This window comes from Gopherus flavomarginatus, chromosome 10 (assembly GCF_025201925.1).
Source record: "Gopherus flavomarginatus isolate rGopFla2 chromosome 10, rGopFla2.mat.asm, whole genome shotgun sequence".
NCBI classification, from domain to species: Eukaryota; Metazoa; Chordata; order Testudines; family Testudinidae; genus Gopherus; species Gopherus flavomarginatus.
In genome coordinates, this window is record NC_066626.1 from 9797007 (window position 1) to 9824125 (window position 27119).

Below are 27119 nucleotides of genomic sequence, written 5' to 3' on the forward strand. Positions count from 1 at the left end.
TCATTCCCATTTGTCATCCTTCCATTACCCCTAAGCTCCCCATTAGCTTTATTAAAGACTGAGGCAAAGTACTTATTTAGATATTGGGTCATGCCTAGGTTATCCTTAACCTCCTTTCCATCCTCAGTGTTTAGCGGTCCCACTTCTTCTTTCTTTGTTTTCCTCTTATTTATATGGCTATAGAACCTTTTACTATTGGTTTTAATTCCCTTTGCAAGGTCCAACTCTATTTGGCTTTTAGCCTTTCTCACTTTATCCCTACATGTTCTAACCTCACTAAGGTAGCTTTCCTTGCTAATCCCACCCTTCTTCCACTCCTTGTAGGCTTTCTGCTTTTTCTTAATCACTCTCTGAGATGCTTGCTCTCCTCTCCCAACTGACCTTCTCTCTCCTAAGTCCACCCCCTTCACCTGACCACCCCCTCCCCAGGTGCAATCAGTGAGGTTACTGACCTTCTCAGGCTCCCTTAACCCTTCTGGTGCTTGTACGGGGTTTACATCACTATATGATCATATACAGATTTACATAGCTCAGCAAACCCTGCTATACAAATCTTAGCTTTTGCAGTTCTATCTATCGTAAGTGCTTATATAGTCCCCATCAGTGCTATAGCCAAGCGCTTCACAAGCTTTAATGTATTTCTCTTCACAACTCCCCAGTGATGTTGGAAAGTGCTGTTATCCCCATTGTACAGATGGGGAGCTGAGGCCCAGAAGCCCAGATCCACAAAGGGATTTAGGTTCCTAACACTTTTGTGGAACTGGGCCTAAGTGACTTTCCCAAGTTCATGCAGAAAATCTATGATGGAGCAGGCACTTGAACTAGTCTCTCTCAAGGGCTAGATTAGTGCCCAACCCTCGAACCATCTTCCTTCTCTGTATTCATCTTAAACAAGCAGCTTTAGTTTTGCACTAATTTTGCTTTTTATATATAACTCATTTGGGTTTAAGACAAGTATGTTTGCCTGCACTTCATGTTAGCATTGACGATTAGACTTTGAACTTCATCCCTCATTAAGATGCATGATGTAAGAAATACACATTCTAAACCATATTGGACAATTAATTTAATGAACCAATTATCCACCAAGTTTCTAAGGACTAGACTATACTACAAAATTAGGTGAATATAAGCACATCATGCAGGGGTGTGAAAATTCCACACCCAGGAGCAAGGCAGTTAAACCGACCTAACCCCAGGCATAGACAGGAATTCTCCTGTCAGCCTAGCCTGTGCCATCAGGAGAACCCCTCCCGTTGGAATAGGCAGCATCTGCACTGAAGCACTTCAGCAGCACACAAGCCCTTTTTATATCTGTTGCTCAGCTAAAATACAGACTGGGGACGTACGGTAAATGTATCCATTCATTAGCCACAATAGAATTTCAAAAGCAGCTAAGAAATTACAGAAAGTCAAATAAAACTGGTTAGACGATAGTGTTGACAGTGTTTAAAAGAATGAATTAAACATGGGATGTTACAGTTGACCAAGAAATAAAAACTGAGAAAGGGTTGGGGTGGCACCACTTCATGTAGCCAGGGGAAGGGCTATGGCCATGGGGTGCAAGTGCCACCCTCTACAGGTACCACTAGGCAAATTTCTCATGCTCCAGTGCGCTGGGTGCACACACACACCTATGTGAAGAAGCAGATGATGATATTGTGTTACCAACTCTTAAAAATGTAATGCAGCTCATAATATTTGGTGTTTTCCAGCCCCAGCTGCTAGAATCAAGAGACGGCATAAAAAGCTCAACTTTCTTTTCTTTTCAAGGGAGATTCTAGCCCTCATAGTTGCAGGGAAAAGACTGAAAATGTGACGCACGTGCACATTAACGGCTCAGAAACCAGAAGAAACAAAAACTTAAAACGTATTATTTTTAAAACCCCTCCAGACTTTTAAGCCAAATCTCATGTTTTGGGGGTTGACCTCATGATTTTTGTATGCTTGGGGCTGGCAAGGCTGCACTGAGGGCTTGTACCACTTTAACATAAGGTGGGAATTTAAGCTCGTTTAGTTAAAACTCTGCATATCCCTGTGTAGACACGCTTATTTCAATTTAAGAGCAGCTTATTTTGATTAAGCTTAAAACTGCTCCCAATCAGTGTTACTGCTCCCAATCAATCTGTTTTGCTGGCAGAACTTTTTCTCCTTTTGTTTTATTCTTCTGCCTCAGACTGAAGACTTGTTCCTCCCTGGCACTGAATGAGGTTGTGACAATTGAAAATGGAACGACCGTACTGCAGACTCAGCTCAGACAGCATTAGGATGAGACATAGGTCTCCAATTGCTTTCTGCAGGGCTCTAATAGCAGCTCGGCGAGTATTTCATCACAAATGGTGTGGGACACACTGACCATTCAGGACAGGATTTCCAGGAGCTTGCCAGGGAGAAATGAGTAATTTAGGTAGGCAGAAAATGGGGGTTGGCTCCACTGGCAATTCAAGGCACTTTCAAGACAATAATGTAAGTGGCCCCAAATGACCCTGGGCACCCAAATGGGAGAGAGAAGGCAAAGGGCAGGGAGAGAATGGAGGGGAACATTCCATTACAGGCAGCATGCATAGAGACCCCTATAGTTCAGGTTGCCCGATGCATCCATTCTGGGCGATGAATGAGGTAGGAGCCCTGTGGGAAAAAATGGTATACGACAGTGTAAATTAAAATTGTACCATCATGTATTTGCACAAGGGGCCAGAATTAAGGTTGTATGAGCAAATTCAAGCTACAGTTCTGGATCAGTTTGAGAGCCCAGCCATGGTCTGGGGGGGGGGGGTGGCGATAGGTCTCTTGAGTTAGTTTAGGGCCTGAGCCATGTAGCTTTCTCCCAGCCACTGCCCACGTGAGGAAAAAGGGGCTCCTGGAGGGGTTTCCCTCTCTCTTCCCATGTTGACAAGAGACCGAGGGCCTAGCAGCTTTACAGCTTGGGATGCACCAGTTAAATAGGAGATGATGTGGGCTTCTTCTCTACCTAGGACTTGCTAGAGGATCACCACCAGTCAGCTTAGGGGTGGATCCTGCAGCCAGCTGACCCAACAGATGTGCAGATGGATGGTGCTGAGAAGCCAAATACCTGCGTGTGTTGTGGAAATGGCCATGGATGCTGTTCACTGGGGACAGCCCTGGTCAGGGCATTGTTCCTCTGCTAGGTGGTCTCTTTGATGCACGTTCAGGCTGGCTTTCTTGCGGAAGCCCTTCCCGCACTCCAGACACATGTAGGGTGTCTCGCCGGTGTGGGTTCTCCGGTGTGCAATAAGGGGGGACCGCGCATAAAATCCCTTTCCACACTCAGGACACTTGTAGGGCCTCTCTCCCGTGTGGATCCGCTGATGGGCAAGCAGAGCGGAGCTCTGGCTGAAGCCCTTCCTGCACTCGGGGCATTTGTAGGGCCGCTCCCTTGTGTGGTTCCTCTGGTGTTTGATGAGGGCGGAGCTGTTTGTGTAGCTCTTCCCACACTCAGCACAGCGGTAGGGCCTTTCGCCCATGTGCAGCCGCTGGTGGGCGGTGAAGTCCGAGCTTTGTGTGAAGCCCTTCCCGCACTGGGAGCATTGGTACGGTCGCTCCCCCATGTGCACTCTCTGGTGTGTGGCCAGGTTGGAGCTCTGGCTGAAGCCCTTCCCGCATTGGGGGCATTCATAGGGCTTCTCTCCAGTGTGGAACCTCTGGTGGATAATGAGGTGGGAGCTCCGGCTGAAGCCCTTCCCACATTCGGGGCATTGGTAGGGCTTCTCGCCCGTGTGTGTTCTCTGGTGGGTGATGAGCTGCGAGCTCTGGATGAAGCTCTTCCCACAGCTGAGGCACTGGTAGGGTTTCTCCCCAGTGTGGATGCGCCGGTGCTTAGCCAGGGTGGAGCTGATGGTGAAGCCTTTCCCGCACAAAAGACACCTGTAGGGCTTCTCGCCTGAGTGGATTCTCTGATGTCTAGTAAGACCTAAGCGCCCACGGACACTTTTCCCACAATCGGGGCATGTGTTCTTTCCGTCTCCCGTGTGGCGTCTCTGCGGGATTGGGAGCTCATTGAGGTCACCTCCCCCAAGCTGGATGAATTTCCCCAGTCTTTTCGCTGGAAGGTTTCTTTGCTCTCTTTTGGACCTGCCAGGACTCTCAGAAGCTTTTCCCTGCTCAAGAGGGCAGAAATTTCCCTGCGCTTTGGATCTTCCCAGTAACGTCACATGAAGTTCCACTTGCTCAGGACCTCCCTGTTGAGGACTCTCCTCCTCATTCTCATGCACCATCCCATGGCCTGCTGGGGGAGAGAGAGAGAGCGGGCCAGAAGTGAGTCACTCCCTGCGCTGGGAAAAGAGGATGCCTAAGACAGGGCAGGGAGGTTGCAAACCAAAATACTGTTTGGGAGATTGAGGAATCTGAAGCTGAATCCCCCCAGCCATTTCTCCAAGGGGAGTGAGGAGGGACTGGTTCTATCACCTCGTGCCCATACTCTGTGGAGGACAGGAGGGCACAAGAGGGAATTACCAGAAGGTGGGGCAGTGAGGATTACTGGAAAGTCACAAGGAAAAGACACTTGCCAATACAATCCTAGCTTTCTACTCCCTCACCACAGTTTCCTGACCTCAGTCTCCCATGTACCCTACCTGTACAGGTGCTTCTTAGGTTCTCCCTTTCCAGAACCAATGGCTCTTCCTCTAGTTCCATCTGAGAGATCACATCGGTAATTAGACACAGTGCTGGGTAGGGGAGGGAGAAAACACATCAGGGTAAATTACATGATTGTGGAATCTCTCTCAAAACTCTCCCAAAACATTATACAACAGTAGGACTCCTCAGTGCTCAGAGCCGTAGGGGTCTGCATCAGCCAGCCCCTGAGCCCCTGGCTATGTCCAGGGCCTTTTCCTCTGAACCCCACCTGGCTCAGCTCTCCACGTATGCAGTACTGCCAGCCTCCAGAAACCAAAAATTAGGAGGGGTTATTTAAATCAAACCACGTTTTTCCATCTGTCTTTTGACTTTTAACTCGCCTCTATTCCTCTGCCAACAGGTGTGTCAGAATTCCACCTGAAAAGGCAAACTGTAATGGACACAACCATGCAAGCTACTCCATTTACCATCTCCTTACCCCTAACATAGAGGAACTGCCATCCAATTCTTATTACCCAAGTGCCCCTGCTCCCTCCTCTACCTGGGTCCGAGCAGAACAATCCAACTCCCCATTCCCTGCCTCCCATTCCCCTGGGCCCTCTCTCTGTTCCAGGGCCATACAGGTCAGATCTGAACTCTCAGCCCTACAGCACTTGCACAGGGCGCTGCCCACACCCCCAAGCCCGGAAGATCGTGGGTTTGCAGCGACTTCCTGAGTCAGCGTAACAGCTCCTGCAGGCACCAAGATCGTAGGCTCTCCAGCAGTTTGTGAGAGTTCAAGTTGGCAACACTCTCTTCCCCTGGCTGCTGGAAGGGACTGTCCTCTGCACCCCCTCAGCCTGCCTCCTGCCCCCCACATTCCCTCAACTGCCCTTCTGCCTCCCTCACTTCCCCATCCCCCTGTCATGGTGTCTCTGCTGCTCCTCACAGTCGCTGTGTGTCTTGTCCAGCCCCTTCAATCTGTTGGCCTGGCTTCAGTCCCATTGAAAACAGTGGGAGGTGGCAGCCAATTTTATGAACGGTAGCCTCACATTAGAAGACAGCAGCCAACTTGCAGGCTTCGGTTGCACTGATTGTAAGGGGAGGTGGCCATTCTGAATAAGGAAAAAATCATGAGTTGGCCTCTTTTGTCATGTTTTCATGAGACAGGAACCAGCCACAGGATACTGAAGAAGTTCCCGGTGCTGAGGAGGGAGTCCAGTACTGGCCCCATTTCCACTGAGTGTGGAAAGGAAACACTGGGGTGTGGCGCTGACAGACCCATAGGTTCAGCAGCCCACCTAGTCAGCAGGGCTGTAAACGATGCAGGCCTGGCAAAGTCCTGGACCAAGGCAGAGGTCAGGACAGAAAGGCAGAGGAGATCCACTGCTGCCTGATACAAAAACAGCCAGGGCCAGCATCGCCCTCATTGGGACCAGGGTCAATGGACACCGTGGGGCCAGAATCGGAGTCAATGGTAAGGAATCTCTGTCCTCCCTGCGCAGAGCTGGGGAGCTGTTGACAGACCCTGCTCCATCCTGCACACTGGCATTCACCCTGTGCCAATCCACGCTCCTTCTGGAGGAAGGAGACGAGTCCCCCTGGGACCTGGAGTTTGCCTCAGTTGGTCTCACGTGACCTTTGCCATGGCATACTTGGAACCAGTGTGGAACCTCTTTAGAGAGGTGTCAGCCCCAGGACGTGAAGCAGCAGCACTTTCCGAACCCGAGGGCAATCTCCGAGCCAATGCGGCTTCCTGCTGAAGCAGGCTGCATAGTCTGTTGAATGAGTCCATTCGGTGAGCGAGCTGCAAATCAAACACCGCTCCCTGCCGTGGGCTTCAGCCAGCACCAGTGAGGAGATCGCCCTTCCCCTGCTCCAAACACTACAGACAACGTTTAACCCCTGCAGAGAGCATTACCCAGGAACATTTAAACTCCAACTAACACACACTATACTAGCAGTAGTAATGAACTATATGCAACCAGAAGTAGAGGATTGTGAGGATGAAAATCACAGAGCTCTGACTCCAGCCATGGGCAGTAAGAAGGAACTGTGGGCGTCGGGGAGAGACTATGGCCATGAGAGCCACCCCTCTACAGATACCGCTAGGTACAATTCTCTGGCTCCGGCGCACTGGGGGCGCACACATCTAAGTGGAATACACAGCTGCAGCTACTCAATGAAGAGAAATGACTTATTTTCGTTCTTGGAATTAAGGAAGTTAATATATAAATGCTGCAGACCAACAAGGTCCAACCAACCTGTAAAATTACAGGAAATTGTATTGAGATCCAACCCACAGATTCAGTCTTCGTTACCCCTGGCAGCTCCATCTTCTCGCTGGGCTGGGCTGCTACTAGTGCTCAAATGGTTGGCAGTTTTGAATCCCTGATAGAACTCACTACCAATTGGTAAGGAGCTTTGAGCTTCTAACTAAAGGCACAAGCAGGGGAATGTCTGCCCTTAGCGAAAACTTCCACACCAGCTTCCAAACAGCTCCTGAGCTGGTTAACACCTTCCTGCACTCCCTCTAGTGTGCGGAAATAGCAACCACTTGCCTGAGTCCCTTGAGCCTCTCTCCAGCCACCTTGTCTGGGAGTGTTCCCTTCCAACAAAGAGCAAGCAGCAACAGCAGCTGCAACTACGGCAATAAGACATCTGGCTGAACCCCGGAAAAGAAAGGAGAGTTACGGATGTGCAGCCCACACTCTCGCACTTTTTAGCCATGCTGGCAGTGGTAAAGCTAGAGTGGGTACGTGTGCTCAGACCGCAATCAATCTCCACTGCCCTCAGGTGGTGAATGTGGGAAACCTGTAAGACTGTTTGCCCTCAGTGGAATCTGTCTGTACAGCTTCAAAAACAGCTACTGAACACGTCCACTAACTCTCACACCCGCCTCTGGGCCCTTCTAACTAAGGCCCTGTCTACACTAGCACTTAAGTCAGCAAAACTTTAATTGTTCGGGGTGTGAAAAAGCCCCCTCCGAGCCACATAAGTTTTGCCAGCATAAGCACTTGTGTGCACAGCACTATGTCAGTAAGAGAGGCTCTCCTGCCGTCATAGCTACCACCGCCCGTTATTATGTCCACGGGAGAGCTCTCTCCCATCAACACAATGTGGCTACACAAGCAATCTTACGGCAACACAGCTGTATCGGCACAGTGTACGGACGGTTTCTGCCCTGCTATCTTAGGCTTTGTCTACACTGGCCCTTTCATCGTTAAAACTTTTGTCACTCAGTGGTGTGAAAAAACACACCCCAAACGACAAATGTTTTAACAACAAAAAGTGCCAGTGTGGACAGTGCTTCGTTGGTGGGAGCCGCACTCCCGTCAATGAAGCTACTGCCCCTCGTTTGGGGTGGTTTGATTTTGTCGCTGGGAGAGCTCTCTCCCCCTACAACAGGTGCCTTACAACGGCGCGGCTGCAGCAGTAAGGTGCCAGTGTAGAAACAGCCTTACTGAGGGTGTCTTTGAAGAGCCAAGGGCTGCTTCTGCTCAGTGAGTTTTCTTGATATTTTTTTTAGGGCTTGTCATCATTACAAAATGTTACCGTAACCTACGTACTTACACTGCAGAGAGGCAGTGGGGCAGGGACATGGGATTTAGTTGAATTCTGTGTCTCTGCACACTCTCATTATTCCCCTGCAGGACATCCCTGCAGGGAGTCATCTAATGAGGGGGGAGGGATAGTTCAGTGGTTTGAGCACTGACCTGCTAAACCCAGGGTTGTGAGTTCAACCTTTAAGGGGGCTACTTAGGGATATGGGGCAAAAATTGGTTGGATGATTTAATTGGGGATTGGTCCTGCTTTGAGCAGGGGGTTGGACTAGATACCTCCTGAGGTCCCTTCCAACCCCAATATTCTATGAAATGTCTGTTGCCTACACAGCCACCACCTTGGAGTCACTGGCCCAAGACATCAAGCATCCCCCACTCTGTGGCTGCTCAGCAACACCCACCGGCCCAGAAAGACCAGGGAAAATTCCAGTATTGCCAACAATTATGATTGAATCACATGTCTCACAATAGATGGTGTTTTTTAAAGTCCCAAGTGCTCTGCTGGAATCAAATTATTACTGTAGAATCACAGCTTTTTTTGATTCTTTAAGTGTCTAGTTCTTCGGGTTGCAGGAAAAGCATAAAATCATGATCTCTAAATGCTCCAACACCAAAAGGCAAATAAAGAGACCCAGCATTATTTTTAAATCTCATGATTTTTAAGCCAATCTCGATTGGGGGACAGGGGGTGGACTGCCTCATCATTTCTGAACCCTTGGTGGTGGCAGTACTGCCTTCAGTGCAGAGGGGGGACACTTCAGAAGAATGTAAACTCTTGATTAAGAAAGTTAATGTTTTGTTGGGAAGGGGATTGTGAGTGGGGGGCCTGCTGCTGTGGCAGTTCCTTCCTGAGTTTGCAGACAGGCAGCTTTGGTGGCACCTTTCAGGAGCAGCAGTAGACAGGGCTGAGGAGAACCCAACAAAGGAGGTGGCAGGGGAATTGTAGAGTAGTGCAAGCCCTGCGCAGTGTCTCCCTGCTGCACCCAGCCAGCGGGCTCTGTGCTCACTTCCAGCTGATGGGGAGGCTGGGAAGGAGATCCCTGTTCTCACACCTGCCTGCCGGCTACACAGAGGCTGGTGTGTGAAACTGCCCTGAATAGGGTCCAGCGAATCCCAGTTCTCAGGAGAGGGATGGTGGGGGGAGACTGGGCTCTCACACGGGCTTGGCTGGTGGATTTCACACCTGCCTCTGGCTAGCAGGCTGAGTCCTGTGGCTACTGGGAACCCTACGTCTTCAATCGGGGTTTGTTTCCAGGCGCACAGATGGGGGATTTCTGCCTCCCGCTGCTGAACGCCAGGCCCCTTTGCAAGCACTTCCCGGCAGGTTCGTCAGCTGTCCCAGCTCGCTCCCTTTCTCCTCTCCCCGGTGCAGTCCCTGTCTCTGCCCCGTCCCGGCAAACCCACCAGCGCTGCCTGGAAGATCCCCTAGCTCGGCCAGCTCCGCTGCAGCCATGTCCTGCGCGGGGAGAGCGGCCGCTTCCCCGCCTCCGACCCTGCCCCTCTCGCCAGCGGGGGGTTTGGTCCCCGCCGCCCGCGTGTGTCCACAGCTGCAGCAGCGCCGGGAGGCTGCCACGTAGGGCGCGGCGGGGGAGTCGCTCCTGGCCCGGTCCCTGCAGCTCAGACCCGGGGACTGCGGGTCCTGAGCCAGCCCGTGTCGCAGCCCGGCTGCGCAGGGCGGGACACAGGAAGGGGCTGGCAGCCCGGAGCGGCGGGAAGGGGCCCGGGGCCCTGCTGAACTCGCCTCTGCCCCTTTCACTGGCGCAGGCTGCAGAACAGCCGGGTCTCGCTCAGCATCGTCCCGTCCCACGGGAGCGGCTGCCACGGGGCCAGCTCAGATACCAGACTTTGGGGGAGCTGCGGGGGGATTTGGCCTGGGGGAGGGAGGAGCTGTAAATACCCAGGGCGGTGAAAGGGGTGATGGGACACAGCACATGCTGAGAAGAGTTGGCCTCACTTTTGAGGACAAGGCGAGATTGGAGGGGGCGAGATTGGAGGGGGCAGACATTCCCCAGTGAGATGAGCCCAGAAGACCTACGCACCGAGCCAGCCGGGCCATCGCTCTGATCCCGGACAGACCTACACACCGAACCAGCCGGGCCATTGCTCCGATCCCGGTACAGACCTATGCACCGAGTCATCGTTCTGATCCTGGACAGACCTATGCACCGAACCAGCCGGGCCATCGCTCCAATCCCGGTGCAGACCTACGCACCGAGTCATCGTTCCGATCCCGGACAGACCTACGCACTGAGTCATCGCTCCGATCCCGGACAGACCTATGCATCGAACCAGCTGGGCCATTGCTCCGATCCCGGTACAGACCTATGCACCGAGTCATCGCTCCGATCCTGGACAGACCTACACACTGAGCCAGCCGGGTCATCGCTCCGATCCCGGTACAGACCTACGCACTGAGCCGGCTGGGCCATCGCTCTGATCCCGGACAGACCTACGCACCGAGCCAGACGGGCCATTGCTCTGATCCAGGACAGACCTATGCACTGAGCTAGCCAGGCCATTTCTTTGATCCGGCACAGACCAATGCACCAAGCTAGCCAGACCATCGCTCTGATCCGGTACAGACCAACGCACCGAGCTAGCCGAGCCATTACTCTGACCCGGGACAGACCTAGGCACCAAGCTAGCCTGGCCATTGCTCTGATCCCGGTACAGACCAACGCACTGGGCTAGCCGAACCAGTGGCCTGATCCGGTACAGACCTACGCACCGAGCTAGCCAGGCCATTGACCTGATCCTGGTACAGACCTACGCACTGAGTTAGCTGGGCTATTGGCCTGATGTTTGAGTAATTTGGAAAATTATGTGATAATAGGGAAGTAGAAGGAACAGCAGCTCAGCTGTTCACATGCATCTGAAGAAGTGGGTTTTTTTATCCAAGAAAGCTTATGCCCAAATAAATCTGTTAGTCTTTAAGGTGCCACCGGACTCCTCGCTGCTTTTATGAGAAACCATTCTGGAACCAAAGCTCCATGGGTCATATTTTTACCATTGCACCATAGAACTATTGAAGTCCAGGGACTTCTCCAAACTCACAACATCCACTCCCAGAGACGGGGGAGAGGGGAAGGTTTCTGACAGCCCTGAACCAAAAATTACTCATCGGATTAAAAATAAGCATGAAGGGAGCAAAGAAAGGAATGCTGGGAAGTTGGCATCCTTTGGGTGCCTTAGCTGTGAGTTCCTAACCTTCCTAATGCTTGTTTCTTTTAACTGTAAACTGAAGTCTGAATTTTCTGCCTCTTTAGGGAGTGCTATTTTGATAACTGCAATGTAATAACAGTGACAGGAATTCTCAGCCTTAACTCCAGCTTAGTTTTTGTCTGGGCATACTTACTAGTGTTTAATCCTTTCCTTTTATTAACAGCACATCAGTCTCTCTCTCCAGTTGCTTGCACTATTCCTTCAGCTTTGATTTTATTGCCTGCTGTGGCAAGATCCACTGACTGCAATATTTTTGGTTAGTTCTGAAATGAGATGTGCTGAGCTGGGTTCTGTGACGTAAGCTGTTTCTTGCCCTCTGTAGGGTAAGGTCAGCCATAGTCTTTATTTTGCAAAAGCGCAGGTAAAAATGGGTTTCACAGCCCAGGACAAGCTCTTGGAAAGTCACCGATGTTTTATTTCACCAGCCCTGGTAACCATGGACAGCAGATGTTTTGGCGCATGAGGCTATTAGTAGCTGCCGTTCTCGATGCAAATAGTGGGCCTTCTCCTGCCATTATTGCTGGTTCTACAAGTCTCAATCCTGATTTAGGAACCATTCTAGCAAAGCACTTAAGTGTGTGGGTGACTAGAGTAGAACTTGGATGCATAAAGTTAAGTACATGCTTAGGTATGTTGCTAGAGCAAGGCCTTCCTCTGCCAGACCGAATAAGAGCCATGGAGCATGAAGAGTGGGCACTACTCCTGAAAGCCTGTCTCCAGGGAGTCCAGCAAGACAAGTGTGAGCTGGAAATCGGCTAAAGATTTACAACAAGGTTAGATCTATCACTGGCCAACAACGGGACTGCATTGGTTGTTTAGATACATCTATAATGCCCCTTCACCACTGCTGCATAGCCTCAGAGGCCACTATATATTTCAGGGACATACCTGAAATCCCATATGACCCATCCTACTTTAAAAGTGACCTGCAAAAAACCCACCCTACCACCAGCAATACAGCCCCCCCCAGGCTTGTGCCCTCTTTTGGTCTGTTTTGATGTATAAAGAAGGGCTGAAAGGTTTGTTGGTTTTTTACATTCCCAAGTTCTGGCCCTTCCCTAGTTTTGCTGGGAAATCTGCTGGATGTTTCAGACCCTGGCTCTCATGAGCTCCTTAACTGATGGGATGTTTATCGTTAACAAAGATTCCTTTATCCAAAACGTTCATTGTGCGTTAAAAACAAAAAAGAAAGTGTTTAAACAGTCTGACTAAAGCCCTTCCCTCTCGACTGCTCTCCTCTTGGCGTGTGTGATATCACTGGCTGAAGCATTCTCTAGACACTGTCTTTTGCTTCAGTGTCAATTGTCCACTCCAGTATATGGAAGAAGCTTCAACTGAATTGTGAGGTTTAATTATAGCCTGTGTGTAATATTAACTAACTCTGGGGCACTGCAACTTGCTTCTCCAAACTTTATTACAGCGCAGACCTAATCGGCTCCTTCCACCAGGACTAAACCCACTGAGACATTCTGAAACCCTCCCTGGACCAGAATCTCTGAAATAAATACTATAAAGAGCAGAATCAGAGGCTCGTTTTGGGGTATCCCTCTGACATGTTCCCTAGGACAGTATATTCCCTTAGTTACTAAGCAATGGAAAACAACTGACTTTTCCTCTTTCTTTCTCACCTTATTTGAAGGAAAGTAAATTTACCCAGTGATGATGCAATAAATGGACCTGGTCGAGTCTGGGAGTGTGTAACAACAAAAAAAGCTATAACCCTCTCCCTTTAAGAGCTTTCAGATCCCTGCACCACTTGGAAAGGTGGCAGAAACTCCACTAGTGCTGTGGTTCACAACCAGGGGTACACAGTGTTGAAACGGATCTTTTAATGGCTCACAGCTGGGCAGGTGTTTACTGATACCAGTGAGAATTCAGAAACCAATATGCTTAAGGCACAGTCATTTATCTGAGAGAGAATCACACAGGAATTAAGGTTACATGGAATACATTCTTTGCAATAAGCCTCAGTTCCCCAAGCAAAACCCCTCAGTAACTATGCTGGCCTTACACAGTATCCTGATTGGCAAAGAAAGCAAGTCTAGCTACCAGCTCTAGATGGAGACCTTTTCTCTTTCTTCTTTCCCCTCTCAGGCACTTGGTCTGTCCCTTGGTTACCCTGACGACTTCTAGGTTCTAAAGTCTTGCAAAGGTCCCTCAAGGCGAGGTTTCGATTACCCCGACGACTTCTGTCTCACAGTCTCCAACCTCTTCAGATATTAATTGGAGAATTGATCTGACTCATTTACTTTGCTTAGCACTTACATACCTTTTTGATCTCAAAGGAGTCACATGTTCCAGAAATATGCCTCGTAGGTGTTTATTATTGGTTTACTTCATAATTTTGGAAGGGACTGCAAAGCAGACACACAGACCAAAGCTCAGCCATAGTTTACTCTCTCATGAATCATTCACTTAAGCTCTTAGTGTGCGGTTATCCAAACAGGGTGATTCTGACCCACGTCAGCCATGTCACCAGGCTCACTGATCGCATGCTCTTATGTGTTCTTTACTTTGTGAGCAGGTTCTCTGCTGAAATATTCCAAAGTTTGGGGTTAGAACACACACACCCATTGAGCCATTGTTAATCATTCCAGTGCAGTTTCAGCACCTCCAGTAGTAGCCCCACTCCATTTAACTAATGCTAATAATAATAATAATAATAATAATATATGGGGATATACCTATCTCATAGAACTGGAAGGGACCCTGAAAGGACGTTGAGTCCAGCCCCTGCCTTCACTAGCAGGACCAGGTGCTGATTTTGCCCCAGATCCCCAAGTGGCCCCCTCAAGGATTGAACTCACAACCCTGGGTTTAGCAGGCCAATGCTCAAACCACTGAGCTATCCCTCCCCAATCCTCTAGCAAGTTGAGACATACCAAGCTATACCAAACTCATGTTTGCCACATTCATTATCAGTCACAGCAATTCATAATTTGGCACCGTTTCAACATGTGTGCTCATGGGGGTACACAGAGGTCTCCCAGGGGTACATCAACTCAGCTAGATATTTGCCTAGTTTTACAACAGTCAGTACAAACTAAAATGTCAGACAATGACTTGTTTATACTATGTTGTATACTATACACTGAAATGTAAGTACAGTATTTATATTCCAATGGATTTTATAATTTATATAAAAATGAGAAAGAAAGCCATTTGTCAGTAACAGTGTGCTGTGACACTTCTGTATTGTTATGTTTGATTTTGTAAGCAAGCAGTTTTTAAATGACGTGAAATTTGGGGATACACAAGACAAATCAGACACCTGAAAGGGGGGTCCAGTAGTCTGGAAAGGTTGAGGCCCACTACGTGCAGCAGATGCTCTGCCCTCTAATGATGGGCAGCAGTGTAAAACTCAGATAGATGGATATTGAGTTATCTAGACAGCTTTTATTGCTCCTTCCTCTGCCCCTTTAAGGCTCTCTGGCTGGGACGCTTGGTCACTGTCCCATTCCTGGGAACAGGCTCTTTCTCTTAGCTGGATCAGCTCCTGCAAGTGCTATGGGGAGAAAGAGCCTGTGTCACTAATAGCAGCAGCTCTGAGGCTTGGTCCATCTCAATTACCTGGAGTCTGTGGCTCAGGTGGATGTCTGCAGAGCCCGTGGGGCTTCTCTAGGGGGCTAGATCAAGCCTGAGCATGGTGAGTGTTGCAGCCCGAGCCGGCATTGAGGGACACAGGAAGGGGATGGAGTAGCTGATGGTGGCGGTGGCTCTGCACTGGGCGGAGGGGAGGGCAGGCAGGAAGTGAGATGGTAAGGAACTGAAGGCTCGGGGACTGGACAGCTTCTGGGTTTAATTTCCAGGCTGCAGCACAGCCACAGCTGAGACAATTACCTGCTCTCCCAGGGGACGGGAACAGAGACCGGAAAACGAGGGACTGAAAGGGGCAGGTGCGAGTGTCCAGGTGCCCATCTCATCCTGATGGTCTGCACGTTTCCCTTCCCATCGTCCCACTCTGCTGAAGATGGGAAATGGCCACAGGAGAGACGCTCAGGTAGGGGATTTCTGGGGACTGGGTGTGTCCTGCAGAGGGGAGCGGATATAAATACACTGTGGGGTTGACACAGGGAGGACGCTTGCCAAGTCACTCACTTGGTGGGACAGCCACATGCTGGTCCCACTCCCTGCTCAAATGCCATTCAGACAATGGTGACCAAGGCCATCCTCAAACTCCTGCTTTCTGCTTCTAGGGGTACTGAGCAAGCAGTCGAGCCCCACTTCTAGCCCGGCCACGCTGCCTCTCCTGACAGCATAGCAGGGCATTAGGGAGGTTAGACAGACTGTGGGGAGAAGGCCCCCAGCACCCCTGCACATTCACACTTGTGGCCCTGAACCTCAGCAGCAGCTCACCCCATTCTAGGAGGGGGTTGCAGCAAAGAGGGGGCCTGGTGGGTGGGATACGACCTATGAGCTGAACAATATTTACCTGGCAGGGGAGATACCATGATCACAAAGGTTGTTTTCCCAGGGTGAGGCTCATCCATTGCACTGCAGGTGTGCTGACCTCTGTGATTTCCCCAAATGCAGGAAACTCGACTGCATAATTTGTGGTAGTGGGGGACTGCATTCGCGCTCTCCCCTGGCTTTAAAAAAAAAGTGGGAAAGGGGTCATGGAGGTACGGGAGAGGTGAGGAGTTAAGAGAAAGGAGGAAAATGGAGATGGAAGAGACTGGCACAGAGAGAAAACACAGATGGTGAAATAAAGGGAGCTGGAGGAATGGGACTGGGAGGCAAGAATCCAAGCCACTGTCCCGCAGCTTCCTGTCTGTAAAATGAGTTGATACTGAGCTAAGCTCCTGGGCAGGATGGTGCTGGAGAGAGAAGCTGAAGCGGAATGGGTTTTCCTTGCTCACACACCTGAATAGTATGACTAGCTTCCCAGTACTGTCAGCATTTACAGCTATAACAGGGAGAGGGCAGCAGATCTCTGCCAGAACAGGGGAGAATGAAGGGCTGGCCCTGGGAATGAGAGGGCCAATTGGGAGATGACTCTAATTGGATACTTATGGAAACTATAAGCATCAATGACGCCTGTGAAATATGGGAGAATAGAGAGGGAGTAATGGACTGGGGCTTCTCAGGATCAGTAGTGGGACTGTTTCAAGGGCAAAAGGTACTGAGTGGAAGATGCTTCTTTTTTCAGGTGCTAGTGACCATAAAGGAAGTGACAGTCTTTTGCACCAAAGGGCAGTAGGTACTTTTGGCTCCTCATCAGACGGTCTTCTACAAGGATGTCACGCAGGAGAATTACAGGACTCTGATCTCCCTGGGTAAGGGCTTGTTCTCCATCACTTATGAGAAGGCTGCACTCTCCATGAAGGACATAGGTCAGTTTCTGGTCAGGGATCTTCCCAAGTCCCTTAGAATTCTGGGTAATCAGTCCAAAACTGTGCGAGAGAGTGCCACAATCCCACCTCTTCCTAGGGAAAAGAAGATGCAGAAACACAATGGCAGAGCTAATTTCCCCAAAGCCAGAGCTTGCACTGAGGGAAGAGATATTATATTTATTTGTCCAGGGTCATTTCTGTGTCTGTAATCACTGTATTTCTCCACTTCATCCTCTGAGTGTGTTCTGGACCCTCTGAGGGTTTAGTAATGGGCAAGTAGCTTAATGTTTGCAGCTCAGCTGCATCACTGAGTCCTGCAATGCGTGGGGCAGTCTGAACCTCTCTGGGTCACATCTCCCACCAGAACACTGCCTTTCCCAAAGAGACTCAGCAAACTCTTTCCCATCCATTTTGATAATACAAGCCCCAGTAAAGACAGACACTGGGTTTAAAATCACAGAACAATCTTTGTAACAAGTCTGGATCTCCCATCTTGCTTTTCTGTGAGCAGGATTTCCGACACCTAAACCTGACAGGATCTCCTGTACAGAACAAGAGGAAAAGCCATGGGTCCCTGGAAAGTAAGATACTAGTGATACCTGTACAGGTGAGGAGAAAACCCAAGTCAGAAACCAATCATGAGTGAAAAAAAGAGCTGAAGTCTCACCCAAGCCATTGTGAGCTCTCATGTTTGTGCTTCACTAATTCAATACTATCAACAGCTGTTTGGTCATGTCCCTCACTGATCTCCCAGAGGTCTTTCCAGAAGACAGTAAGCCCTCCCTTACTCAGACTGGATGTTGGCACTGCAAAGTTCTCTCCTCTGGAGAAGGGATTTAAAAGAAACTGGCTCCTGAATTTCAGTCTGAATTAAACCAGACCAAAGATCGTGATGAACCCTCAGTTCCTTTTCTCCTGAACACTGAGAACGAGGGTGTCTGATTTTTTTTTTTCCAGCAGACGTTTGGATTGTGAGAATGCAGAGAATCTTCAGCAGAAAGGATCTGAGCGAGGGGAACCAGATGGAACAATTTCAGGAAGATCCAAAGAGACCGTTTCCCAGAATCCTGATCAAGAAAGAGCCTGTGAGAGTTGTAACTGCCCAGAAACACAGTGGGTAAGACCTCCAGAAGAGAGAGAGAGTAAACCCACTCACTTCACAAACAACCAAGGCACCAATGTCCATCAGTGGGCTGTCTCCACAGGCAGTCAATGAACACTAAGTGTTGTGAGAAAAGGTACAGCAGAGGCTCAGGCCTCAATGGCTGCCAAAGAGCCCCAATGGGAAAGAAATCCTATTCATGTGCAGACTGTGGGAAGGTCTTCAGCTGGAGCTCAGCCCTGATTACCCACCAGAGAACCCACACGGGTGAGAGACCCTACAAGTGCCCTGCCTGCGGGAGAGGCTTCAGCCAGAGCTCCAACCTGGTCAGACATCACCGCACCCACACTGGGGAGCGGCCTTATGAGTGCGGTGAGTGTGGGAAGAGCTTCTGCCTCAACTCCCACTTCCTCAAGCATCAGCGCACCCATGCCAAGCCCTACCCCTGTGAGGTCTGCCAGAGAGGCTTCCACAGCTCCTTGGCCTTGGGCAGGCACCAGAGAGCCCACACGCAGGAGCAATGCTACACCTGTGCAGACTGTGGGAAGAGATTTCGGGTGCGCTCGGCACTGGCCCAGCACCGCAGGATGCACACAGGGGAGAGGCCCTTCCAGTGCTCCAACTGCGGGAAGGGCTTCAGCCAAAGCGCCAACCTGCTCACCCATCAGCGGGTCCATACTGGGGAGCGGCCCTTCCAGTGCACCGAGTGTGGGAAACGCTTTGCTGTCAGCTCCCACCTCCGCACTCACCAGAGGAATCATCGCGCGGAGCGGCCCTGCCAGTGCACTGACTGTGGGAAAGGCTTTGCCAACCCTGCCAAGCTACTCGCCCACCAGAGACGCCACACAGGGGAGCAGCCCTTCCAGTGCCCTGAGTGCGGAAAGTGCTTCAGTGACAGCTCCCTCCTGGTGAAACACCAGCGTATCCACACAGGGGAGCGGCCCTTCCAGTGCCCCGAGTGTGGGAAGAGCTTCAACCGGAACCTGACCCTACTCAGACACCAGAGAGTGCACACCGGGGAGAGGCCCTACATCTGCCCTGCCTGTGGGAAGGGCTTCAGCCAGAGCTCCCACCTCACCACTCACCAGAGAGTGCACACAGGGGAGCGGCCCTACAAATGCCCCACCTGCGGGAAGGCCTTCAGCCAGAACTCCAACCTGATCCGACACCAGAGGAACCATAAGCACCAGGACACACTGTAACCAGCTCATCAGCACTTGCCTCATACAAGAGAAACCTGCACAGGCACACACTGTGGGAAAAAGCTTCAAACAGAGCTCAGATCTTACAAGGCACCAGAGAAGCCACGTGGGGAAGGAAGCAATGGCTGTCAAACAAATCAAGCCCTACCATTTGAACAGTGCAGAGGAAGTGCTGGAAGCAACAAGCTGTGCACTGTAGGGAAGTGACCGCTTGCTGATATTTTTGGATGGAGTAGAGGGAAGCACAAGGTGACAAAAAGAAGGGGATAAATCTGATAAATCTACAGGCGTTTGAAAGGGATCCATACCAAGGGCAAAGAGAACTTATTTAGGGTTGCATGACAGATGCAGCTAACAGTAGCAGGATGAAAATAAAAGGGGAAGCATTTGTTTTAAAAAGTTCTTGACAGGACTACGTATTATTGAGCAGTTGGATAATACCCCCAGAAAGCAATGGTAGCTTCCTCATTTGGGACTTTTTGAAATGTGTTTTATAGGTTAATTTACTGTAGGGAGACAGGGAGATGGATCAGATGAATTAATGAGTCCTTTCTACCTCTGATGTCTCTGATTCTCTCAAAGGAGGGAACAAAGGCAAAGTTGTTAAAAATTATGGTGGCAAAAGGAAGGTGAATTAATTTTAATCTCAAGTCTATTGAATGACCCAACCTATCCCTAAAATATATTATCCGTTGATACTGGAGACATGATTCCTGCCATCCTTCTCTCCAGAGCAATGGGGTAAGCCATCTTGTTTAGACCGTTTCACTGACCTATTCAATGCTGGTATTTTTATTGTAAAGCTAAGTGATATCAGAGACCACAACAGAATGCAAATAAGTTCCCCTACCTCTCTAAGAGGAGTAAGAATTTAAGGTTTCCCAATTTTAAGCCCAGATATGCTAATTAGACAGAACTTGTTGCAGACAGGAAGATATCGGAGGACTAACGCCACAGATGCTACAGTCCTTACCCTGCCAGGAGGAGCATTACCTAGCAACAAAATCATCAGTTAATTGGAAAGGAGAAATAATTGGACAAAATTACAGCAAGATTGTGTGGATTGTGAGTGGTATAAAAAGGACTTTCCATACAAATTGCACAGATTGAAAAAGAAACACTAACATAGGAGCAGTCTGGTTCATTGATACTATTTTATAATTCTCTTCAGTTAGCTCTGTCTTTTGAAATGTTTCCACTGCTTTCTGCACTGTGATTTTACTATCTGAATTGTCGCTGTACATCTTAGCTCTTCCCCCCACTCCTCAAAGACAGACCAAGTATTTCTAGGAATAAGAACCCTCCGATTTTACTAAAGCAGCCTAGACATGAAATTATCAGCATCCGTAGACCGTTTCTTATTTATGCACATCAGTCCTTTTTTTCAAGCAGTGTCTCTTATTGGTATCCTGGTAACAGCATACTTACAAAATGCATTGTTTTGTTCACCATTAATGGCCTGTGCACTCAGGAGAGAGCCAAAGGAAAGCTATGAATTTGTATGTTGTGTGGCGAAGTACTTTCTTCTCCTCAGCAGGCTCAGTCCTTTTTAGCCTTGGAGACACAGGCTTGGGCAAAGCAAATCCTTCTAGGTAGCACAGGGTCTGGCTATTCCTTACCTCAGTCCATCCCTTGTGCTGGTTTTCTCCCCTTCTCAGGACAGAGTGCAGCCTCCCTTGCTGGAAGGGTTCAGAGCCTTGCTGCACCTCGCTTACTGGCAGCTTCCCTGCTTCTCTCACCCCTCCTCCCCCCTTCTACACAGGGGGAGGGTTTAAAAAGGTCTCGAGCAGTTAGAGCCACCTAAACCTAATTAGTTCCCTGGTAACTCCTTTTCCAGCTGAACCTTATGGCTCTCTCTCAGTGGACTGGGAGAGGCCTTTTAACCCCCTGGGACGAATTACTACCCCCTCCTCTGTAGCTGTTTGTCCTGGGTTTGCCACAGTTGACAGCAACAAAATGAATTTGGGAAGGATTAAATCCCTACATTTACTGGCCACTCGTTCTCCTAGGCTGGTATTTCTGTTTGCTCCAATTTAAGTGTTCGTTCCAGCAGCACAGTGTCCCCCACTGTAAAGAACCACGGCACGTGCTAGAAATGTATGTCACTGGGCTTTCAATTTGCAAACCATTCCAATCTCAGGCATGTCACTAGAATGTTTTAAGGGAAACAAGGTCTTTTTTTTATTAATTTGCCATGTTCCTTTACAATGAGAAACCAACCACCATTTTTTTAGTACCTGATGAGTGAATTAGAGGAGCATTGTGATGAATGAGACTATGGGGCATCTGAATCCTACTTTTGTGGGAAACTGCTCTATTGTAAATAACCCCATTACTGTTTTCTCAGCAAAGGGCTAAGATAAGGGCCATCTGTCAGGGCTGACCCAGTCTCTTCTAAACACACAAATGATTAAGAAAGCAGGAAGGAGGTGAATCCATTCCATGGGGAAGGGGGCACTTCATCAAAAAAGCTTTCCTAAGTCCAACAGGGAAAACATTCCCCTCCTAAAGAACCCGAATCATTGCACCATTGGACGGATCTTGAAATTCACAATTAATTAGAATCAGGTACTGTAAGTTACTTCAGTATGGAAAGTTACTTTCATTTTTTGGGGGAGTAGATACTAAAACCATTTTTCCTGCTTCCTCTCTGTGCATTAGGCTGAAAAATACAGGTATTGGCATTATTTCTGTGAATCACATTTTTGAACTTCCTCTCTCCTAAGAGTTATATTTCAATCTACAGTATTTGCCCAGTCTTACTTACATTAGTGTAACATTCAGGGCATAATAGAGCATACTTTCATTTTTCCACTCTGAAATACTCCTGGAACTTGTTTTTAATGTACAATTTCTGGGTCGATCCTGCATCCTGGGCTTCCGGTCACTGGGAGAAGACAGCTGCCAGAGCAGGAAACTGAAAAAGCAAAAGGGGAAGATTAAAAAAGAAAAGAGAGGTAGGGTGTGGGTGGGTGTGTGTGTGTGTGTGTGTGTAAAAAATGGAAATAAATAAGCACAAAGCAGCAACATGGAGGGAATGAGATAACCCTTAAAACGTTTCTTTTGTCATCATCTTTGAATTCTGAGTGGAAGTACACTACATTGCAAGTAAGAACATAGCGTGCCAATGACTTCTACATTTTGTAAGGGGAATACCACAACTAGCAGAGAAACATTATATAGCTAGCTAAAACAATGTAAACGTTTTAAAGGAAGCTAAATTACTAGTGATTTCCATTTCACTTTAGGCAGCAAATAGTTTAGGGTAAAGAGATTAAAATCAGAAGTGTCAGGATGGAAAAGTAGACAGCCATTTATAGTGGCTATTTTAATAGGCATATTGAAGTACAAAAAGATAAACTCTACTTGTATGGCACTGCTGCATAACACGACTGCAGATATATTCCAGTGAGTCTGGTCCCTCTCAAAGAGCATTACAGTTCACAACAGAATGAATCTAAAGTCTGTAGCAAAAGTTTGCATTATAAGTTTCCATGACAATAAACTCTGACTTATATCAGAAGTTCTGTTTGTCTGTTTGAATACTTCAAGTGCACCATTCAGCTATATAAAAATATCAGGTCCATGAAAGACTTTTTGTGTATCTCAGTTCATCCACTGTACAGTAAATTCTGAAGACAAGTCAAAGGATTCTTTTATCAGTTTTGTTAACTGTGAATGTGCTATTAAATTGAATTCAATTCCCCCCTCCCAAGCGTAATTTCTCTGACTCAGTTCTTTGATATATTTGCAATGCATACATTTTCATTCCAACTGCAACAATACGTTTTTGGCCTAACAACATGGAGTTGTGAGTATGCAACAGAGAACCAAAGACACATGCCTTTCTAAATATATCCTTAAAGTGCAAAATATGTGTTTCCACACAACGGCATGAAAATATAGTTAGTCTGAAAAAGTCAATGCACTCAATATAGAAAATAATGAACGTGCATTTAAAAATGCTCCAAGTACGGAAATGATTTTTTTTTTCCTGGCATAAATGAATTTTTGTGTAATAATAAGTGACAAGTAAACAGTTAAAGTAGGCTCTATAATAGTGTTGCTAAAATGATTTAAAGCTTACAAGAACTTAGGATGAAGCTCTGATTTAAGAAGAGCTATGCTTTGATAAAGGCACAGCATTTTTTCCTGTTGTTTTTGTTTACTTTAAAAAAATGTTTAATGCTCCTCCGAATTTGTAGAATGTTATCTCAATTCTGTTAGAGATGATCTCTCAGCCATATTTAACATGAAATAACTTGATTTGACTGTGGTCATTATGGTATGTCCAAGTGTTCCCAATGCAATAGGTTCACTAACCAAAGACAACAATACTTTAATAGTACACTTGATTGTGCCAAACAAGGCCAGAAATTAGAATCTCTCTCCACCAACAAATTTTCTATTCTGAAAAGCTTAATTTAAATATAACTCTTTCAGCTTTGATACAAAATGATGTTTTGGAAGTTCAGAGTTGTTCAAATTAACCTGAATTACAGATTCTCCCCACTTGCCTCATTTATTTTCTGAAAATGATGAAAAAAAGCTGATCTTCAGCACCACATATCTCACTCAACACACCAAGCAGTACTTGGATGCTGAGCAGAACTTTCCTTTTCCTTGGGAAAGTAAGAAAAAAAGTCTCAGACACTATTTTCTAGATATTTACAGTGCTATAGAAACAAATTGCACTTCACAGGTTAAAATTCCATTAATCTTTCCATACCCAATTTCTGGTACCAGTGTAAGCAAAAAGTTGGGACTCCATTTTGTGCAGGAATGTCACTTAAATTGAGATCCCTTGGGTGAAGATTAAAGTATTTCTTGCATTCAAAGACTCATCCCACTTTTTTTTTTTTTTAAAAACAATCCCTATAAAATTGAACATTTTGGCTGAATGGTAACCCTTACGACTCTAGCTTAAAAGAGCCATTCTACCTATCTAAACCAAAATAGCTAAAGATGGACTTTGTGAAATTCTATTGCAACCATGTAACATTTTGAACACAAAACTGATTGTATGGATGACTGGGAGACTTATTGGAGAGATGATGGTATGACAAAGAAAAGTGTTTGCATTGCACCTTTAGGATGCAGAATTCCACTTCAGAATGTTTTCTTGAACAGTGGTGTGACATAGGGTTTTTATTGTATAGAAATTAACTCAGCCACTCTCTCCCCCATTTGGGGTGGGGGCATGGGGAACCACACCCAATTTTGGTTTTAGTGATTATTACTGCTCTCCGTCTTGTTGGTGCTCTCTGTCAGGCTGATGATGATGTTCTGGGCAGCCATCTTGGTGCTGTCGTTTCTGCTCTTGCCTTTTCTTTTCAGCCAGTGCTTTTGCCCTTGTAGTCATTGCTCTGGGCCTGATATCACACCTCTCTTCGTCCTGCTGATGCTTTTTACAATGTTTCTCAAATGTAGACATTTTGGCATAAGTCCGGTTGCAAACCATGCAGTGATAGGGCCTCTCCCCACTGTGCGTTCTCATATGAAGCTGGAGATAAGAGGACCTAGAAAAAGTTCGACTACAAACAGAACAGCGGTGAGGCTCACGGGCTTCATGTGTTTTTAAGTGCTGTTTGAGAGATGAGGCCTGCTTAAAGGCCTTACTGCATGTGGTACATTTGAAATTCCTCTCCCCAGACTCAAGGAGCTGATGCGACATGAGGTGAGCGGAGGAACGGAAGTTTTTCCCACACTTGTCACATTTGTAGGGCCTCTCACCAGTGTGCAGGCGGATGTGCAGGATCAGTCCTGCCTTCTGTGTGAAGGCCTTTTCGCATTGGGTGCATTTGAAAGGCCTCTCCCCTGTGTGAACACGTCTGTGAGTCTTCAGGTGTGAGGCACGCCCAAAGTTCTTCCCACAGTCCTCACATTTAAAGGGCTTTTCCCCTGTGTGGATTGCTTTGTGCCTCACAAGGTGCGAGGACTGTAGGAAGAGCTTCCCACACACACTGCACTTGTACTTCCTCTCACCCGTGTGCGAGCGCAGATGCAGGGCCAGGTGGGAGGAGGAGATGAATTTCTTGCCGCAGAGCGGGCAGGTGTGCGGCCGCTCGCCAGTGTGAATGCGTTTGTGCAGTACCAGGCCAGAGGACAGGGCAAAGGTCTTCCCACACATGGGACACTTGTAAGGTTTCTCTCCTGTGTGAACACGCTGATGCTTCACCAGAGCTGATGTCTGCGCAAAGGTCTTTCCACAGAGCTCGCAGCGATACGGTCGCTCTGCAGCGTGAGACATCTCATGAAGCTCCAGCTCCGTCAGCTGGGCAAAAGACCTGCCACATTCAGAGCATTTAAACGGTTTGCTAATGAGAACTGCTTTGCTGGGTGGATTGTTCGTTGACAAGTTACTAGTCACAGAGCTATTAATAACAGAGCTACTGGGCACCATTGTTGGTAATGAGAAACTTTGAGAATTCATCATTGCATCAGCCTGGTATAGAACGTAACACAACGATGGGGGAATGGTACTTAGTCACGGAGAATCATAACAATGGTCTCCTCAATCGAAAGAGGAACAAATTTCAGCATCAGGTACACAGATGAATAGTTAACACCTGAAAGAGGAAAAAGATGACAGAATGACATTCACCCTCAGAATGCAATGTCACAAAACAATTTGACGTAAAGTGAGCTAATGCTAAGCGCTGTCATTGTCTCATGGTGTTTCTCTGCTTTCTGCTCGTGACCTACGGCGCTATGGTGTCTCATTCTCGTATGTTTGGGTTTGGTTCTTGTTTTAAATTAAGATGTCTCTGCCGCTACCGAATCTCAAATGAGTCTGGGTAAAATTTTCAAGAACACCTACGCGATTCAAGTAGCCCAAGCCTGATGGTGATCAGACACAAGCACTTTCGAGCTGTCCTCCCGCTCCTATTGCTACCCGCTTCAGTAACTGCCCGGTGACCACACGGCAGGAACAGAGGCCTGGTCAGACATGTAGAGTTGAGGATTAAGACTAAGATGACCTCCATGATATTTTCTGCTTCAGCCCCAGGGCAGTGGAGCTGGAGCTGTCAGGCAGCAGCGCCCCCCGGCCCCAGCTGCTGCGGTCGGGGAAGGGGGACCCTGGCGCTCCCAGCCGCAGTGGCGGAGGGCGCTGGACCCCTCGCTCCTCCTCCCCAGGGCTGGGCTCAGCCCCCTTGTGTCACGGTCGGGGCAGATCAGGGCAATAAACACAAATTCACCCGGAGCAGCTCCAGCCCGGCTCGCGCGAGGCGCACCCGGCCGGGCCGCCACCCACCGCAGGGGCGGGCGGGGCTCCCGTTCCCGCGCCCCCGGGCGCTGACAGCGCGGGGCTCCCTGGCCAGGCAGCCGGGGGCTCCTCGCCCGGCCCCGCCTCAGCAGCTGAGCGCCGCCCCACCCCGCGCCGCGCCCCAAAGCCGCTGTTACCCGGCAGCGGCAGCTTCCCAGACTCGCTTCCAAGCCCCGGAACGGATCCCTGCGACCCGGAAACAACCTCAGCGCAGCAGCAGCCCTATACTGCGCATGCGCCCCTAGGGCCGGTCGCTCTGCGGACTCACACAGCGGGCGGGGGAGCTGAGTCACTTAACCCCCCCCGGAAGTGCCGTGCCCACCGTTGCCTGCCCGGACTGGAATTTGCGACACACACACGAGGATCCCGGCCAGGCAAGTCTCTCTGTGGGGCTGCTGCCTGGCTGGGTGCAGGGAGGGCGGGGCTTCAGGCACACGCCGTTATTATAACCGTGTTCTCTACGGTAGCGCGTAGGGGCCAAGGCAGAGCGCGCGCTGCGCACCTAAGAATCCGCACGGTCAGAGGCTCTGCGCCTGCGCGCGACGCTGCTCCGGTCACCTAGGAAACGCCTCAATGACGCACGCGCCAACCTAGCTGCTGCCGCCGACTTGGTGACCCTTAGTTCGCGCGAATGGGCTGGAACCTGTGGGGGGGGGGGGCGGCCTACAACCCCCCGCGCGCAGAGCCCCACGTGGGGGAGGTGCTGCGCAGCCAGGCCCCAGCCTGCCCCCCATCCCCCCGCCTGCCCCAGCTGCGCCCCCCCCGTGCTGCCCCCAGAGCCGGATTTACACCGTGAGCCCAGCACAGGCCCCTCTGCCCCCCCCAGCCTGGAGCAGGGTGCAGCCCGCCCGCCCC

General features: G+C 49.0%; 2 protein-coding genes, 1 long non-coding RNA gene and 1 other non-coding gene across 13 annotated transcripts; 2 read left to right on the top strand and 2 right to left on the bottom strand.

The window, feature by feature from the left end:
• LOC127030067 (zinc finger protein 774-like) lies at positions 1–26554 on the bottom strand. Its single transcript, XM_050915975.1, has 5 exons — positions 26402–26554; positions 24238–25566; positions 14931–14986; positions 4593–4685; positions 1–4246 (listed from the first exon to the last, which is right to left on the bottom strand). The coding sequence occupies exons 2-5, from the start codon at positions 25431–25433 to the stop codon at positions 3108–3110; spliced, it is 2484 nt and encodes an 827-aa protein (XP_050771932.1). The 5' UTR covers positions 25434–25566; positions 26402–26554; the 3' UTR covers positions 1–3107.
• On the bottom strand, positions 9726–11206 carry LOC127030328 (uncharacterized). Of its 3 annotated transcripts, none has more exons than XR_007768357.1 (4): positions 10814–11206; positions 10461–10632; positions 10297–10342; positions 9726–10214 (listed from the first exon to the last, which is right to left on the bottom strand). It is a non-coding gene; the product is annotated as an uncharacterized LOC127030328 (long non-coding RNA). The 3 variants fall into 3 exon arrangements; XR_007768356.1 differs by having other exon boundaries at positions 9726–10260; XR_007768355.1 differs by lacking the exon at positions 10297–10342.
• On the top strand, positions 15077–20639 carry LOC127030304 (zinc finger protein 239-like). Of its 8 annotated transcripts, none has more exons than XM_050916558.1 (3): positions 15077–15360; positions 16510–17300; positions 17654–20639. In XM_050916558.1, the coding sequence occupies exon 3, from the start codon at positions 17906–17908 to the stop codon at positions 18995–18997; it is 1092 nt and encodes a 363-aa protein (XP_050772515.1). In that variant the 5' UTR covers positions 15077–15360; positions 16510–17300; positions 17654–17905; the 3' UTR covers positions 18998–20639. The 8 variants fall into 8 exon arrangements, with proteins under 8 accessions (XP_050772515.1, XP_050772517.1, XP_050772513.1 ...); XM_050916560.1 differs by having other exon boundaries at positions 16510–16693; XM_050916556.1 differs by having other exon boundaries at positions 16510–16636; positions 17205–20639.
• Positions 15785–15948, top strand: LOC127030543 (U1 spliceosomal RNA). The gene has a single exon (XR_007768411.1). It is a non-coding gene; the product is annotated as a U1 spliceosomal RNA (small nuclear RNA).
• Positions 26555–27119: the final 565 nt, after the last annotated feature.